The 18943-nt window shown below is 48.3% G+C and overlaps 1 protein-coding gene across 2 annotated transcripts in view; it reads right to left on the reverse strand.

Annotated features, from left to right (window-relative positions):
• Nucleotides 1-18943, reverse strand: part of LOC128335294 (gamma-aminobutyric acid receptor subunit beta-4) — a 73335-nt gene that overhangs the window by 43542 nt on the left and 10850 nt on the right. For both annotated transcript variants that reach the window (XM_053273306.1, XM_053273307.1), the window contains exon 3: nt 8769-8836. In XM_053273306.1, the coding sequence (XP_053129281.1) occupies nt 8769-8836 (68 nt within the window). The remainder of the gene's footprint in view (nt 1-8768; nt 8837-18943) is intronic.

Raw genomic sequence — 18943 nt, forward strand, 5'->3', positions numbered from 1 at the left:
ATATATTCCTAAAGCAGCAGTATCCTGATGTCTTTGAGGGCATTGGTAAGATGGACACTGTATATAAAATTCAACAGATGGGGCCAAACAAGCAAGTAGCACATACCCCTCGCAAGGTTCCTTTGGCCCTCAGGAGCTTTCCCAGACAGCAGGCTTTACTGCGAGTTTGAAGCTGCCCCAAAAAACCAATGCAAAAAGTGGATTTTTTTACCCCGGATATAAATCAGGCTGCACTCTAATACACAATGAAAAACCTGAATCGTGTGCGAAGTGCTCCCTGATAGTTCTCAGGGACTTTGAGGTAAATTTGGCCAATACGTGAACACACACCTCAGGAGAACTAAAGGCCAGGTGTGAAAAACTGTCAGGAAGAGACTAAGAGAAGACTTTGCATGACTGGAATCACTAGGGATTCCTGCAGAAGTGTAGGAGCCCACAGGATGGCTTTGTTCCTTTGTCTTAATAGAGAAGAAAGATGGATCACTCAGGTTGCAGCTGGATCCAAGAGAGCTAAATGAGTATATTCAAAGGGAACATTTCCCACTCCCAACCAGAGAATGTGTTTTTGGGGACATGACAGGGGCAAAATATTTTTCTACTTCAGATGCCTCAGTCGGGTTTGGGCAAGTCACCTTAGACAAACAGAGCTGCCGCTTCTGTACATTTAACACACCTTCTGGGCATTAACTGTTTCTGTAGATTGCCCTTTAGTATTAAGTCTGCTCCCGAGGTGTACAGTATCATAGGACCATGTAACATCTTTTTGACGGGATTGCAGGCACCAAGATATACATAAATGATATTCTTGTTTGGGGCAATAGTGAAGCAGAACATGATGAAAGACTGAGACAAGTTTAAGAAAGAGCATGTGCCACAGGGGTGAAACTAAGCAGACAAAAGTGTAAATTCACATGGCGGGAAATAACATATCTGGGAGAAAGACTAACAGATTGAGGATGTCAAATTCATCCTGAGAGGGTAAAAGCAACCACAAACATGCCTCCTCTGCAAGATAAGGAGGGGGTTGGAGCAAAGATTCTTGGGTTTGGTGAATTTTGTGGGCAGATTCATACCCAGAGGTCATTCACACAATCAAAAACTGGGTAGGACAAATGCCTTACCCAGGTTGGGAGCTGTGTGTACTCCCAGTTTTTGGTTGTGTGGGAGCAAACAGCTAGGTAGGATGAGGGAGAAGTGGTTATGTGGAAGCAAAGTAGGAGGAAAGCTGGGTAGGACAGCTTTCCTCCCTACCTTGGTCAAATGATGGGTATGAAAGCTGGGCAGGACAGCACTGTCCTACCCAGCTTTCCTTCCTACCTTTTGCATATGCCATGGATCACTGGTGTATTGGATTTGCACTGGAGAATGCCACCAAATTTTTCCTATTTTTCCCCACCAATGGAGGTGTGTATTCACATATTGGCCAAATTTACCCTGAATTCCCTGTGATCTATTGGGGAACACTTCACACACAACTCAGGTTTTTCATCGCATGTTGAAGTGTAGCCCAATTTATATCCAGGGTAAAAAATATCCACTTTTTTGTGCCCGTTTTGTTGTTATTGTTTTACAGCTTCGAGTTCACAGTAAAGCCTTCTGTCTGGGAAAGCTTCAGGGCATAGTTGCATTCTGTTTTGATAAGAGCCCTTGAAGCATATGCCATGGTGGCCAGTGTATTGGATTTGCACTGGAGAATGCCACCAAATCTTTTCCTATTTCCCCCCGCCAAATACTTCATGTTCTCAGGAATGACAACAGAACTCTGTTTACTTCATGAGAGTTTAAAGCAGGCCTGCTCAACTTAGCCCCCCCCCCCATTTTTGGACTACATCTCCAATAATCCCCTGCCCAGTAGCCAATAGCCAGGGATTATGGGAGTTGTAGGCCAACATCTTCAGGAGGGCGGAAGCTGAGCAGGCCTGGTTTAAATCATGTTCTCAGTGTTATGATTTTGTTCACATTACTTCCCATCCAAAATATCCTCAGTCTGATGGGCTGACAGCATGTGATATAAAAATAGTTAAGCATTTATTAAAGTAGGCTCTGGATTCTGACACAGATCTGCAACGGGCACTGCTCAGTTACTGTGCAACCCCATTGAAAGGGGGGTAAATCCCCTGCCAAACCGTTGTTTAATAGAACACTCTGGCTCAGGCTACCATGGGTGGTCAAGCCACAGACAACTCTCTCAACATATAGGCTAACATCTCACAGAAGAAGCCAAAACAGAAACATTACAATAGAAGGGCCAAAGCTTTGAAACCACTTTGGCCTCATCCATCACCATCCTCCATGATGGTGGTGGATGGACTCAGAGGGCTGCATTCCACAAAGAAGTGGCATCCGGATCATGTGAAATACAGATGTTGGATGGACAAACCCTACCAAGGAATAGAAGCCATTTCCTACAGCTGCCCCATGCCCCCAGAGGAAGGAGAAAAAGAGGAGGCAGCAGGAAAAAGATCAAGCACAAACAACAGAACCAGAGTAGCAACCGCCAAATGAACACCTACAACAGACAAATGAAGTCGTCCCTGGAATGACGGTGAGAAAGTCTAACTGCACTCAAAAGGCTCCTGAGAGACTTATTGATTTAATTTAATTTTTTTAATGTAATAATACATGTTTATGTGTTAGAAATGGAAAGATGGAAAGATAAGCCTCTATCTCGAAGAATGGGGAAAGGGGGCAGGATCAAAGAGAACAGAGTGAAAGCTGTTTCAGTGTGTTAAGAGACTTCAAAAAAGAACACCTAATTTCTTCATCAGCATCTTAATCCACAGAAGCTAAAGAACACATCCTCCTTGAGGCCTAAAGGGAAGTCCTCTCATGAAGAGAGATTTGGGGCTTAATTAATGGTACTACAAGGAGCCCAGCAACGATAGAAGCAAATCCATCTCCATGGCAACTCTGGCCTGCATGGACACCTTCCATTTATGGCCTGAATGGCCTTTGCCTGGCTGTCCTCAGCATGGAGAAAGGCCTTCTTCTTGTCAATCTCTGCTGGGCCTGGATGCAGGAAATGCATCCCATGGAGCAGCGAAGCAAAGGGAGATTCTCTTTGCACTGGATTTCTCCCTAGGGCTCCACTTTGGTTGCTTCACAGGCAAGTGAGAGTGAGGCAGCCCCCCCTTGGCTTCCTCCCCTCACTAGGGCAAGAATCAAAAGGGCCACCACAGCCCTGCATTGCCCTCTGAGCAGGGCCCAGGCCACAACAGGCAAGATAAGCCAACTCCTGCCTTGCACTTTCCCAGACAAGAGCTGAGACCATTTCCAACATGGTGGGAGAAATGCCTGCGGCCGCCTGCTTAGACTTGGGTTTTCCTTTCCACCTGCAAAGCTTGGGCAAAACTTTGCTGTCCAAGTGAAACACAAAGCCGGTGCCTCAACACATTTCCTTCCCCTTCTGCTTTCCACAGCTGGCTAGAGGTTTGGCCAAGAACTGCTGCGATGGCCTCTCCTGAAGTTTGCAGAGTTCGCAGAGAGTGGTGTGGCACTGGGCACGGAGCGCCAAATACCTGGGGAGCAAGAAGCTTCTGGGGGAGAGACTGGGCAAGAGAAACAGGCAGCCGTGTTGGGCAAGGAAGCTCCACCTCTAGGACAATCGCCCTGCATGTTTTAGAAATGCCTAACAATTATGGTACCTCAGAAGGAGCTGGGATTTTCAGACACCTAATTCTGGCCTCCAGTGGTATGTAGCTGAAAGTCCTGACCTGACCAAGGCTTTGTTCAGAATCAGAACAAAAAGTGGGTGGGTAAGTGGGAGGGATCCACCCCGGCTCCCTTTCCACCCACTCTGTGTCCCATATGAGAGTCCTTTCCCAGGACAAAGCATTCTCACTGTCTCCAGCACCATGCTGCATGACAACAGAAGCTTTGCACGGAGCATTTGGGTTCACAGAAGCCCTTTAAAGGTGACCTTCTGAAAGAGGAAACCAGGACACGGCTTGAATCCAAAGTAGCCATCTGGTGAGACTGAGATGGGGCTGGTTTTCTTAAGAACTCTGGGAGAGGGAGACATTTGGAGTTCTCGCTGACTCTGTATCGGGAGGTGGGAACCCTACTGGCCTGGGATGGGTGGCTGCCCTTGAACGGCAAGGCCAGAGTGACTGTCTTTCCAGGCTGATCCTGAAACAGGAGTGTAAGAACTGGCATATTCTCACCTGGGCTAACATGATGTATCTCTTAACTCAGAGCTGGGGCGGGTGGTAGTGGTGGTGGAATGCACCTTTATCCCAGTATAATGTTTTTATGAACTGTCTAGAGCTTTGGAGTCAGGCAGTAATGAATGAATGAATGAATGAATGAATGAATTGAATTGAATGAAATAAATAAATAATATTCCCTAAGAAAGTGCATGAACCTCACCACCCTCACACTCAGCCTGAACATAGGAACACCGGCCTTATACCAAGTCAGACCACTGGTCCATCTAGTTCAATATTGTCTACACTGACTGGCAGCAGCTTCTCCAAGGTGGCAGGCAGGAGTCTCTCCCAGCCCTACCTTGGAGATGCTGCCAGGGAGGGAACTTGGAGTCTTCTGCATTCAAGCATGCAGGTGCTCTTCCCAGAGTAGTTCCATTCCTCAAAGGGAATATCCTGCAGTGCTCATATGTGGTATCCCATTCAAATGCAATCCAGGGTGGTCCCTGCTTAGGAAAGGGGACAATTCATGCTTGCTACCACAGGACCAGTTCTCCTCCAACTCCACAGATGAGCCAAAGCAAAATGGGAGAATCAGGGCTGGTTCTCAGAGCCAAAGGAGAAGAGCAGTTCCCAAAAGCTCCTGAAAGTGATGGAGCCCACTCAGAGATGCAGCAGCCTCTGTGAGGGAACTGGAAAGTAGGCCATGTTGGCTGAGTCATCGGGGGTGGGGGTGGGGTGGTTGCTGGAAAGCAGGCCCAAGAAGTGCAGAAAACGAAGGGACTCCGGTGGTGGATGCAACAAGTGGGCAGGAGGAGGGCACAAGGATCATGGCTTCTTCCATGGACCACAGAAGGGAAGAGACTGATCTCCTGGAGCTGGAGAAGATTTCTTCCCATGATCTCACCAAAGTTCTGAGCAGGGTCATCTCTGGAGTAAGAGAGAGGGGGAATAGGCCCTTATGCACTGGCACTCTCCCCAAACTCCTTTTTGGCGATGTGGATTCTGCTGCATGGTTGGCGACAACCTGCATGCCATTTGTGATTAGAGAGGAGAGGCAGGAGTTGCAACGGGTTGGTTTTCCATCCTCCTGATCTTCTAAGCACACTCTCCTTTGTGTCACTGTTGTTGGTGTGAAGTGTTGCAAAACTCAGTGGCCAGAAACTGAGGTCAGTTTGGGATGCCCATATGCACTCATGAAAGGCTCTGGGCTTGAGGCAACACCACCCTGGCCTCCCTGGAGCTGGGTGTGAGAGGTGGGGGGAAAGAGTGCTGGCTGTCAACTCCCAAGAGGAGCTGGCACCATCTGCTTGGGAGAAGAGCCCAGATTCCCCAGAGGGGAGCAAGTGGGAGCCATTCTGGGAGGCGTGGTGGCAGCAAGGCTCCCCTTGGCTCAGGCTGCCAAAGGGCTGGGAGGCATGAGGAGGGTTAGGACCTGCCCAGATCTCTCCCATGACTCCTATGTCAGTAGGGAGGTCCTATTGCTTCCTAAACAGGGCTGCACAACTCACATGCCCTGGTGGGCTGGAACCATCCACAACTTGGCATTCAGGGGCCGAGGTCAAGAAGAGGTCCTGTCGCTGCTCACCAGTGGGGCCCCTAGAGTGCATGCCAGCCCCAAACAATGCCAAGTCCTCTCCTCTCCCTAAATTGTTGTTGCTTTCAGGCTGCAATGCTAGGCATGCTTACATGGAATAAGCCTCACTAGGCACACCATGGAGCATATTTCTGAGAAAGCATGAAGAGGTTGGCACTATAAGGCGGTTTCCAGCTCCTGTGTTACTGTGGGATACCTGGGGGGTCAATAAAATAATCCCTCCGGACCAAATCCGGGCCCCAGGCCTTACGTTGTGCAGGCCTGATTCGGGCCCTCCTTCCTGCCCCACTGCAAAAACTGGGTTTTCAGGCTCCTCCCTCTCCCACATGGTGGGAAGTTCTAGCACCTGACTTTTATAGGATAGGAACATAGTAAAAATATTATGGGACTTCCGACTACAAACAGACAAACATCTGCCACACAATACACCAGATATAACTGTAGTTGAGAAGAAAGAAAAACAAGTTAAAATAATCGACATAGCAATACCAGGGGATAGCAGAATAGAAGAAAAAGAAACAGAAAAAAATCACCAAATACAAAGATCTACAAACTGAAATTGAAAGGCTGTGGCAGAAAAAGACCAAAATAATCCCAGTGGTAATTGGCGCCCTGGATGCAGTTCCAAAAGACCTTGAAGAGCACCTCAACACCATAGGGCCCACAGAAATCACCATCAGCCAATTACAAAAAGCAACTTTACTGGGAACAGCCTATGTTCTGTGACGATATCTATAACAACAGCAACAACATTGACAATACAATTCAGCCATCCCAGGTCCTTGGGAAGGACTCGATGTCTGGATAAAACAAACCAGTCAATAACGCCTGTCTGACTGTGTGTGTGTTGTGTTGTGTGTGTGTGTGTGTGTGTGTGTGTGTGTGTGTAAGTAAGTAAGTAAGTAAATAAATAAATAAATAAATAAATACTGAGTCAGACCATTTGTCTATCTAGCTCAGTATTGTCTTCACAGACTGGCAGCAGCTTCTCCAAGGTTGCAGGCAGGAATCTCTCTCAGCCCTATCTTGGAGATGTTGCCAGGGAGGGAACTTGGAACCTAGATGCTATCACCAGACCAGCTCTCCATCAGAAGTGGTCTCATTTGCTGAGGCTGGGTCTCCCTCATCCTCTGAGTCAACCGCCTCTAGCTGGGTGCTAGGACAAATCCTGAAACTGCCAGAGGGTGAGCCTGGGACCTTCTGCATGCAAAGCAGGCATTCTGCTGCCATCGAGCCCTACCTACATCTTTTGTCCCGGGAGGCAAACAGCAGCTCTGGGAGGCCATTTGGATCAAAATGGAATGGGGGGAAAGGGACCCCACTGCTTTGCCCCACTAAGTTGCCAGGGGGCCCCAATCACACCTCTTGTTCAGGGATTTGAACCAAATCCAAAACTGAAGCTGGTTCAGTGGGCAGGAAGTGTTCAGGGAACTGGAATTGAACTGAAACCTCCAGTCTCTTGGCTGCTTTGAATCTGAAGAACAGAACTCCTATATGCAAAAAGTGGCCAGTGGGTCCAAGGAGTGGCTCAAGAATCAGGGCCCTCGACTTGCAATTGTATAATGAATAATTTATTTTCTTGTTTTTAAATCCCATGTATTTTGTTGGTAAAACCCTTTAAGCATCCACTAATAAACAGTTTAAAATATTTTATTCTCTCATTGCACTAATGTTTTCTGTTACATTGTTTCTGTTACATTGTTTGTTGCACAAACTGTATCTAAACCAGTTCAAAGTGTCTCAACCGGTTACCAAATCAGTTTTTAAAAGTTAGTATCTGGACCAGAACTGAACTGGAGAGGGGGAAAATACGGATGAACCTGAACTGGAATAGAGCCCATCTTTTTCAGGGCTCTCTGATCTTGCCTAGTTGTGCCTTTAGTGACCTCTTCCAATTGGGTCTATAATGAAAAAAACATTCTCTCTCTTTGGCCAAATGTCAGACAGCAAACACTCTTCCTGAGCAAGAGCCAAATTCCAGAGGGGAGGGGTGTGAGATTTTGCATAGCCATAGAGCCCATTTAGAAGAGCTTATTTCAAGACACTCGTGCGCAATCTGAATTGGAAAGAACTAGCCATGGGTTTCAGAATGCCCAGCAACCAAATGTATTGGCTCTTTCCAGACATAGACCCTACAATGGTCAGGCACGATTCCCTCGCAATTCCCCATTTGTAAAACAAACAGCAAACAGAAAGATCACAAAGAACATGGAGAGTTTTATCTAGCTTTGGGTGGATATCCAGGCTGAGAAAAGGTGATCAATACATTCTCTAGCACATAAATCCAAGAGGATTAACTCAAGTCCCTCAGTGATCTAACACTTAATAGCAGAAAATCCCCAAACCAAAATGAACCGAGCCTCTGCTCTTCCGCTCCCTTCAGAACAGCTCTCCTTGTCCCATGCAGGAGCAGAAATTTGCAAGCCAGAGAGATGCTCGGTTAGGCCGGGGATGCTGCAGTGGTGAGCAGCTGAACCCTGAGGCTAACTCAGGCCTTACCCAGGAACTGGGCACAGAACAAGGTCATATGCCGCTCCCTGGCTGGGCTCTGAATGCAGGTCTGCAGCAAGAGTCTCTTGGTCCAAGAGAGAGGACCAGAGGGGGCACAGCAAGTTCACTGCACCTGAACAAAACTCAGGGCCTCTCCACAGTCACATTCTGCCACCACCGCTGCTTCCAACTGAAGGAAAGCTTGTCTGAAAATCCCCATCCAAGAAAGCACTGGGAAAACATGGTGTGTGGACTAGGTATTACAGTTTACACATTTCTCATTTCTGGATAAAAGAATACCCACCGGGTGGCGGTATCTTATGCATCTCACCTGTCCCTGTAGGGACTTGAGCCTCTCCTGGGCTTTGAAAGTGAAGTTCATTAGGAAGAGGGGGCTCTTTGCCGATTCTGATCATGGTGTCTTGAGCATTCTGCATCAGCTGGAGCTCCCAGGGTGCAAAACTGAGGAGCCCAGCTCAGTCCAGCCACAAACAAACAGTTTCATCAGCTTTTTTTTTAAAAAAAAAACTACTTACCATGTTGACTTCTGAAATCTGATCAATGCTTGAAATATGGATGCTCATTCCCACTGTAACAGGATTACCTGAAACGCAACGAGACAGGATGAGTCCCCTGCACATGCTGGACAACTTCTGTCCCAGTTCTGTTGATGGGCAACTCAGCCATCTAGTTGCAGCAGAAAAGTCCCCAGAAGATGGCAAAGCAGAGACGTAGTGAAAGGCAAGGACATGATTTGGAAGATCAGTTTAATTAGGAACAAAACGATCTCTCAAATGCTGTCCTTAATATTTTAACACTAAACACACAGTGTGCATGCTTTGCTGCCACAGCCTCCAGAACTCTACCACACTTTTGCCAGAGGAAGGGAGAGCAAGATTTGGCTGTCATTGCTGTTTTTGGTTTTAAACATGTTTCTAGACCTCATGATGGTAGAGAAAAGCCTGCCACTGAGAACAGGGTTATTCTTATTTGCTTAATAATATTAATTCATGCATAATAATTATCTGTGATATGCTAGGTCTTATCTGCTTAAAAGCTGAAAGACCAGCAGCAGCCTGGAAAGGGCCACCAGTAGCCAGGGGCTGCCATTTTGTCAGATCTCCTCCCTAGCCTTCCTCTTGAAGCCCAGTCACATGCAAGAGCCATCAACACATTTTAGAAAATCAGTAGTCCTATGGTTTTAATAGCTACCTAATAGCGCAGTGGGGAAATAATTTACATAGCAAGCAAGAGGTTGCCGGTTCGAATCCCCGCTGGTATGTTTCCCAGACTATGGGAAACACCTATATCGGGCAGCAGCGATATAGGAAGATGCTGAAAGGCATCATCTCAAACTGCGCGGGAGGAGGCAATGGTCAACCCCTCCTGCGTTCTGCCAAAGACAACCACAGGGCTCTGCGGTTGCCAGGAGTCCACACCGACCTGATGGCGCAACTTTACCTTTGCGATTTTAATGAATATATTGATGGAATTTGAACATACAGTACACTTTGCACACTGTCCCAACCTCAGTGTAAGGACTTCCAGCTTCATGTACAAGCGACTCCCGCCACAGTTCTCCCTGTTAGGGAGACCCTTGTTCTGCATCGTCTCAGAGCCACACCTCCCCTCTTCAGCTCCATCACCCTGGATAATCTCAGAGGAACCTCTTCAGTTGTCCAAGTGCACACTGCAGTGAAAGGCAAGGCGCCTCCCGCCCTTAGAGCTGCTAGCTAAGCTAACCTGGTAAAAATGTCTCCCCGGCCGCAGGTGCAGCAATCAGAGAGACCCAATGAGCACAAATGACCTCCCCCACCCCTCCCAGCAGGAAATCTGCCCAGATGAGCCAAATGCAGCTGGGGAGAAAATACTTGCCTTACTGCTGAGCATTCTGTGAATATCAGTCTCAGGAGTGCTCTAATAGCTGGAATGTGTTTGTTCCTTCTTTCCTGTTCAGTTGTGAATTACCCACTTTAATAGGATGGGGACCTTCCGCAAATTTTCATCAGGTTACCTACAGTGCTAATTTGTCTGTTGGCCACACGAGCTTTATCCCTGGGCTCTTCCTTTGCTCTCGCTGCCCACCCCCACTATAACAGCACTATTTCTAGCCCTGCAGGTAAAATGCTGTCACTCTCTCTTATCTTTGCTGCAGGGCGTTTTCCAGATTAACCCCTACAACTGTATCTGCTAAGTTGGCTTCCACACTTCCTGTCTTGTGACACCGCAGCCCTTACGCTGTTAGCAGGGTGCCGTTCACGTTTCGGATGCCTTGTTTCGGATTTTATCATTGTGATTTAGTGCTATAACATTGTATGCCCGTTGCAAAAAAGTAGCATTGTAGATTCTGGAGATCGATTTCAATTCGATCCTGCCAAACCGAAGCATTTTACCACAGTTGTAGCAGGTAATCTGGAAGGCGGTACCTCCCTTTTGATCCCCCTCTGGGCTCTTTGGACTGTGAGCCTTTGGACTGGGGTCTCAGGGTTCTCACTGCCGTGTGTGTGTGTGTGTGTGTGTGTGTGTGTGTGTGTGTGTGTGTGTGTATGTCTCTCAAGTTTACAGCCATCTTTGCTCCTCTTCCTCATTTGGTGCTACCATTACTCACGGTGTTTGGAATATGCTGGGGGGTGCATCTCAACAAATGAATGGACAAGCCAATCACCTTTTTCTTCCCTAGCCAGGCACAATTCAGTGTCTGTGTTTAAATGAAATTGATTGGCCAGCTTCAATTTTGAGTCATCATCAGCACTGTCTTTGGACTACAGAACTGAACTATTAAAAATTTGGGTTCAGTTTCAGTTCAGGCCCATTAAGATATTTTAATGCTACAGGGTTTTTTTTCCTCCAGTTCAGTCACAAACTTTTAAATATCTCATACCTGTTATCTAGTTCAGCAATGATGAACTAGTTAAAGTACATTCCAAACAAAATTATTAATATAAAACTTGTACAATTGTGGTATTACTCCTATAAAGTGGATACATGGTAATATTTAACTTGAGAAAAATACATCATTTTAAAAAATATGCAACATGCATGTGTAACCTTCTCCTAGTTCTCCCAGAGTCCATGCTCCAGAGATCAACGCCAAAATGAGTTTGGAGGCAAATTCAAAGAAATAATATGCCACTAACACACTAATCTTTATAAACCATTAAAGAAAATTAATGGACATTTATATATAATTCTATATGTCCGTGTGCATGTGCACATATGCACATGTGCGCGCACACACACACACACACACACACACACACACACTCACATACACTGGACTCATGCGCCTCAAAGGAGTTATCCACAAGGGTAGGAGCAAGCCAAACCAGGAGTCCTACACTGTTTTGTAATGGATGAAGATCTCCTTCTTATAATATAATGTATACATATATATTTACATATACATATACATATGCACACACAGACACACACACACTGATGGAACAGGCAACTGTTGAGTTGTTTTCAGAATAATATATTGTCTAGAGCTGGGTTGTGTGGACTCTGGCTACAGTGCCTATAAGTCCCAAGCCAGACAGTTCTAGGTTGTTGAAGCCGTGTCTAAGCCGGGTCAGTGGCTTTAGACTTCAACTGGTGGCAGCCTACCTCGAAGGAGTGGTGTGTTCCTAGTTTGGGATCAGAGCAATCTCTCTGCTGAGAGTATATCCCACGAAAGCATAGAGTCACCCCCGTTATATCTCAAAGGGGGGGGACTCTGTGTCTCAAAATACCTGCAGACTTCAGTCCCCCAACCCACCCCGGCTATAGGCACTGACCCTGTGACTGGATGTGGTTCCTCAACAGCAAGAGGCAGCCACCTCCCCCCGCACCCCACTGCTCAGCCTTTTCCCTTCCTCCTGCTCCTAGCCCCTCACAAACTCTCCTCCTCCTCATTATCTCCCATTTGTCTTCTATCATAAAGCCCCTCTCTTCCCACAGCCCTTCAGAGTCAACCCCCCCCCCCACAACTCACTCCCCACCCAACAGAGGGCAGCACTCCTCAGCATGGGGGGCGCACTCGGGGCATTGTATCTGGTGTATCAACCACACCCATGAGGGCCAATAGCCAGGGATTGTGGGAGTTGCAGTCCAGCAGCAACTGGAGGCCTTAGGTGGGCCAACCCACTCTGTAGGGTTATTTTTGCCAAATGCCGGGGTTCTGTGTGAACCCCAAATTCACCCAGTGGAATGAGGACCAGTTCCACACCTCACTCAGGGATCACAATCTCTCCCCCAGGTGACAAGGCCACAGAGGCTGCTGAGGGTGCAGCTACACCACAACATGCAATTAATTTAAGAAAATGCTTTCTCGTCCACACCACAACCAAACAATAGAAGACTTACACACACACACACACACACACACACACACACACACACACACACACACACACTGCTGCCTCTTCCTTTAGAACTTGCTCCATCATATTTAGCAACAAATGGCCAGGAAGTGAGGTGGGAGACTTACATTCATTCACTACCAACTGGAACCGGGGTGTGTGGGGGCACACACATCATTTTTGTTCATTTCAGGTATTTCTATGTATCCATCCATCCATGCAGTGAAGGAGCAGCACATTTAAATGTCATGCTGATATTCAGTGGGGTGTGGCTGCTGCCTTTTCCATACTGTAGACTACTCTGGTTTCCCCATCCCATGAAGGGCACTCAAGAGCTAAATAAATGGTCAGAAAAACAGCTTGCTGTCGGAACATAAGCATGTTTACTCAGAAGCAAATCCCACTCTGTTCAATGGGACTTACTTCCAAGTAAGTGTGCATTGTCCAATAGATTGCAGCTCCAAATGATCAAAGGCTTGGAGTACCTTCCCATGAAGGAAATGTCCAAAGCATTTGGGGCTTTTTCGTTTAGAAGGAACAATGATTAAAGGGGACATGGGAGATGGTTATAAATATAGGAATGGCTCAATAGCAGGATTACAGAGACATTTTTCTCTCATTCTCATCACTCAAACTCAGAACACTCACTGACGTTCACTGGCAGTGTGTGTGTGTGTGTAGGTGCTAAGTTTGGGTCCCAACACTGAACCCCCAAACCAGGGATTCCTTCATTCCAAGCCCCCAGGCCAGGACCCCCAGAGACTCCAGCCCCAGAGCCAGATAGCAGCAGTGGAACAGCATCTGTGCCTCCAAGGGACCGACTTCAGTGGGGCCCCTTGTCAGGGCAAGCAGCGTGTCCAGTGAAAAGTGCCAGGACAGGATGGACTGCCAGGCCCCAGGTCTGAGGGCGGCTGCTCAATTTCAAGCCTGCCTCTCCACTTCCCGGCAAGGGGCAGAGCTTTGGAGCACAACACGGACGTGTCAGAGCACATTCCAAGGCTGCCCAGAGCTGTCCAAGGTGCTGGATCCCAGACCAGCTGGCTGGCTGAGCCTGAGTTTCCCCCTGCCTGGGCTCCTGCTTGCAGTCAGGCTGAGGCCATGAAGGAGTCTGGTTCTGTTTCAAGGCAAGCAAGAGATTCTAGGGCTGAGTTCAGTTGGGGTTCACCAAAATTAAGCAGACTTATGCTGGGTTTTGGTTCAACTCGACTCCCTGCTTTGAAACGTCCCTTGGTCATTCTCCATGACTTTGCAAAGAGCTGAATGCTGGAAATGGCAGAGGAGAACCTCGCCTCTTGGTGTGACTAGCACCTGACCAAAACCACAGCTCAGCTCTTCTAAAGGAGACGGAGCAGAACGTCCCAAACTCCTGCACTCAGGGAGGGACTGAGGCAGGAAGGGAGGGAGGGAGGGAACTTTGGGTTGGGGAGACCAACGCCTTCTCCTGCAGCCAAGCCTGCACCCACCAGCAGAGACATACACTTCCTTAACCAAGAGCATCTCCTTGACAAAGTGCAAGACCCAGAGAGCAAGAGTGGACAGCATGTATGGGTACTAGTTGGTTCAGGAAAGGCCTTCTTGAAACATCTCCAGTGGCTCAAGCAGGTGAGCCATGAAACAAACTTTGGAGTTTGTGGTTAAAAAAAAATCCAACTCACCATTCTGAGCAGAGCAAAACTTCCCTTTGATCCAAAATGCATTAGCCAGGCCTTGAATGTGCATAGAGCATGGCCCTTGAGCACGGAGACACACTGTCGAAGTCCTGATGGGCCAGAGGAGGGGGAGAGCAAAAGGTTCCCACCGGACAAGGAATCTACTTAATCCCAGCAGGCTTCCACAGAGGAACAAGGCCACACATCATCAGAGCTGTTCTTTCCAGTCTGCAGCCACGGTCTGGACCTGATATCCAAGCACTTTGCCAGACCTGCATGGCTGCATGGAAGTGCCATATTTGGGGGCAAGGAGGGGAGAACCTCTTAACCACCAATAGTTCACAGGTAACAGAGCCATGCTTTAAAGATGCCAGGACACCACACACCCCGCTTGTTACCATGGATGGCTGAAGAGTCCTCTGCTTTGCCTGCCATACTCCTTTCCTCTGCAGGAGCCTATCCTCTGTTGATTTCAAAGCCAAGAGGATGCTTGTTCTTTAGCTTACAGATATCCCAGAAAGCAGCCCTTTGCCCTATCTGGACTGTCAATAAGATAAACACGCACTCACCCCTGCAGCTGCATTGTGGCAGGCTATGCGCTACATGGGTCCCAAGTGCTCATGTGGCTGCAGCCACACAACACTCCAAGATCTAATGCTTGGGGATTCTCGGGAGCGAGCTGAACCTCAAAGAATGAGAATTCCAGCAAATGTCTAATAACATTTCAGACAAGAGGCGTCCAGAGAGAATGCGGGTGAACATGCTTACAAGGCTGAAAGTGGGTCGGAAGACCCACCCCCAGCCTGCCACTCACTCTCCCACCCTGCTCTTCATGCTTGGAGCAGCATTCGTCTAATGCCATAATCATGACTGCCCCCATTTCTGTGACTGGGGCACCATGAAGAGCAGGTAAGGAGCATGAGTGAGAGGCTGGGATTCTCTCTGAATGCCTGGACAGGGCAAAGCTATCCCAAAGGCAGAAACAGGAGCAAGAACTGATCAGGGGAAAGTGCCAGAAAACAGGCGATGTGGGGGCGTGGGGGAGCTCACTGCAGGGGGTCTGAGCAGAGGCGTCACCAGCTGTGGCTCTGCTGCTCATCTTCTAAGTGAGGCAGGAGGGCACCAAGCCATGCTGTGATGCCAGATGAGGAGGGGGCAGATGGAAAGCAGCAGAGAGGGGGTGGGGTGTGGGGGCAGAAAGAAGGTTTGTGGGTTCTGGACCTCATGGAGCCCGGAGCAGGGAGAGTGCAGGACACAGTGGGCAAATAAAGAAGCAAGGGGTCCAGAGGAAGAAGGGTAGAGGAGGAGGCAGTGCTGAGGGGAGGGGGAGGGGGAGGCGATGGCTGGATGTTTGCCTGGCTGAGAAACCTCTCCCCACCTCTGGGCCTGGGTGGAATTGCTGTGATGTCACAGAAGGCTCCAAAGACACCTTCTTCTGTATCATCCCTGCACACGGATGCTTTGTGTTTGCAATGGATACAATTGCGCAGATGAGGCTTCAGGTCCAAGCTTTCCTTGGCAGTCCCGTGAGAAACCTCAACTTCCACCCTCAAGCCTGAAAAGCCTGGGAGGCTAGCAGCATTCTGTGCCCAGACTTGTGCTGGTGGTACAAGCAAGAAAGCCACCTTTAAAGTTGCCAGCCAGGCGAATGGCCTCTCCATCTGAGCCTGCCATGATGTGTACTTAAGTCCTCTTGTCAATATGGTCAATTAAATATGCTGAACCAAATTCACTTAATGGGTAAGCAGAAGTATTTCATTTCCTATCCAGTTCAAGACAACAACATCAAGTCATGGAAATATCTGTCACAGTATCAACTAAGAAAGCTGTTGACGTATTATATTTATCAAAGGAACCACAAGGAGGTATTTCCCTTGCTTTTTGAAATTTTAATGAAGAAATCATACTTTGCAGGCACTGTTTGTTTACAGCGCTGCATTAGCACATGTTGTCATGACTGCCTTGTGCATAGATTCGCCTCTGAGAGATCCTGCATTATAAGGGCACCTGCCATTGAGCTGGGAGCCGGAGAGACTGCCTGGAACAAAGCAGCCCCTTGCAGACAGAGATCAGTAAGGTGCCTCCCTGACCCTCAGTCACAGGAAACTACCCACTCACACACTTCACTCAGTGAAGGAGGGGAGGGATTCTTAAGCCTTCTTCAGCCACAAGAATCACACCCCACCACACACACACCAAAGTTGGGCCTCCCTCCACCACACAATGCAAAAGGAGAAGCAATGCAGACTGCCACCACAGGCATGTAAGGGCACAAGCTGATGGCAGGATCCACTCTTTGGAGCCAATGACAAAGACACCCAAGTGGAAGCACTCCGAGATATCCGGGCAAACTGCCGCACCCCCTCCCTTTACTCCCCAGAATCACAAGGGTCCGATTTTCAAAAGGGGCATCTGAGGATCCTGACCAAATCTGCAATTTTCCTTGCAGTGATGGCCCAGTTGGCAGCTAAATCTGGCAGGTGTGCGTTTGTGATGAGCCTCTGCATTTTCAGACCATTCACTGCAATGCCTATTGTGTTTCTTCTCATGAATAGTTTGCTAGTTTGTTTGAAGGGCTGGAATGGTTACAAAAGGCAGTGGATTTTTAAGCAAGCAGGGGGAGATATTTGGGGAGGCGGATGCCAGACTCCGTATAATGTGGCTGAGGAGGTCTTCCTCCACCGCTCTCTCCACTCCTGCCTTCCTTGCTCCAGTTTCCAGGTTACACCAGAAGAGCTCAGGCTTTCCAAACTGCTCTTTCTTGTCCAGATCAGGGTTGTTGTTGGGTTGCTTTTTTTTTTTTGTGGTTTTTTTTGCAAGTGTGTGTGTCTGAGCTGGCACCTCACCTGTTCCACGCACTCTGCAGATGGCCACACTGTCCGGGAGGCAGCCTCCCTGCCCACTTGCTTCTTGTCCACAAACCACAGCTGCTCCCCTTCTTTCTGACATGCTCAGGGTCCCTCTGCAGTGACCGCTGAACCTTTCACAAGTGCTCACATATCCCAGGGATGATTAAACTGTGGGGGAAGGGCGACTCCTTTATGGGAGTCAAGCCCAGGCACTGCCAGGAACTGAGCACCCAAATTCTCAGTCACTGCCAGGTGTTAACAACACACATAGGAACATAGGAAGCTGCCATATACTGAGTCAGCCCCTTGGTCCATCTAGCTCAGTATTGTCTACCCAGACTGGCAGTGGCTTCTCCAAGGTTGCAGGCAGGAACCTCTCTCAGCCCTATCTTGGAGAAACCAGGGAGGGAGCTTTAAACCTTCTGCTCTTCCCAGAGTGGCTCCATCCCCTGTAGGGAAGATCTTACAGTGCTCACACATCAAGTCTCCCATTCATTTGCAACCAGGGCAGACCCTGCTTAGCTAAGGGGACAAGTCATGCTTGCTACCACAAGACCAGTTCTCCTCTCCTCTCCTCCTCTCCTCTCCTCTCCACACACCTGTCTTTCAGTCCAGGTCTAAGCGTGGGGACCCAGCGGGGGCTGGGGCTACTCTGTTCCTGGAGTGAAGGCAAGGTGTGATGGCCAGGGAACAGCGACATCTGGAGCCATGGAATGCATTGAATTTATGAATGACCAACAGCCATTTGGAAATTCTATTTATTCCTATGGCCCTCTGGGAGGAACCAGGGCTTTTAAGTGTGCATTCCCTGTCATTCATTTTAGTACATTCCCTAGAGCAGGGGTGGGGAACCTTGGCCCTCCAGCTGTTGTTGAACTACAACTCCCATCATCCCCAGCCACAATAATTGTGGCTGGGGATGATGGGAGTTGTAGTTCAACAACAGCTGGAGTGCCAAGTTTCCCCACCCCTGCCCTAGAGCATCTGCTTTACATGAAGAAGGTCCCAAGTTCCCTCCCTGGCATCTCCAAGTTAAGACTGAGAAAGACTCCTGCCTGTAACCTTGGAGAAGCCACTACCAGTCTATGCAGACGTATTGTCTACAGCTAGATGGACCAATGGTCTGACTCGGTATAAGGCAGCTTCCTATGTTCCTGTGTTTCTATGATTCCAGCTTCACTCTGTGATGCTTGTATTGCTGTTGTGTACTGGCTTCACAGCAGGTCATCATGTTTGAGTGTAAGAAATATCCTAAATAGATACATCATCATTTAAATAGGTCTTGTGGCATATTTTTGAAGGATGGAGTCAAGGTTTTGCATACAACTGTTCATGCATGTGAATTTCACAGAATAAATGGACCAGCTGCCAGAGAGGAGAGCTCAGATCAGGCATAGTTTCTGTGTCCCCCTCAGTGGCCCATTTGATGAAGGTCTCCAACATCTCATCTATTTGGCATGGTCTTCGGAGGCTTCTATCTTCCTGGCCCCAGGCCCCATTTGAGTAAAAAAGAAAGAAAGAATGAGAGAGCACTAGAGTTGGTAGGGTTCTCGGAGATCTTCTGGTCCAAGCCCCTGCTCATTGCAGGAAATTTCTGCAGCATCCCTGACAGAGCTTCTGTTTGAAAACCTCTAATAAAGTAGAGCCCGCCATTGCATGAGGCAGATGGTTCCACTGTCCCCTCCTCATGTCTAGCTTGAACCTGCTGCTTTGCCATTTCAACCCCTTGGTTCTAGTCCTGACATATGAAAATGAAATTATTGCTAGGAATGTGAAGATGGAAGTGGCAGGGAAGAACAGACAAAAGGGGCTTTTAAAACCTGCACAAAATGGGGGGGGGAGAGGGGAGGAGGCGAGCGAGGGTCCGCAGGTG

The sequence above is a fragment of the Hemicordylus capensis genome, chromosome 11 (genome assembly GCF_027244095.1).
Source record: "Hemicordylus capensis ecotype Gifberg chromosome 11, rHemCap1.1.pri, whole genome shotgun sequence".
Classification (NCBI taxonomy): Eukaryota; Metazoa; Chordata; class Lepidosauria; order Squamata; family Cordylidae; genus Hemicordylus; species Hemicordylus capensis.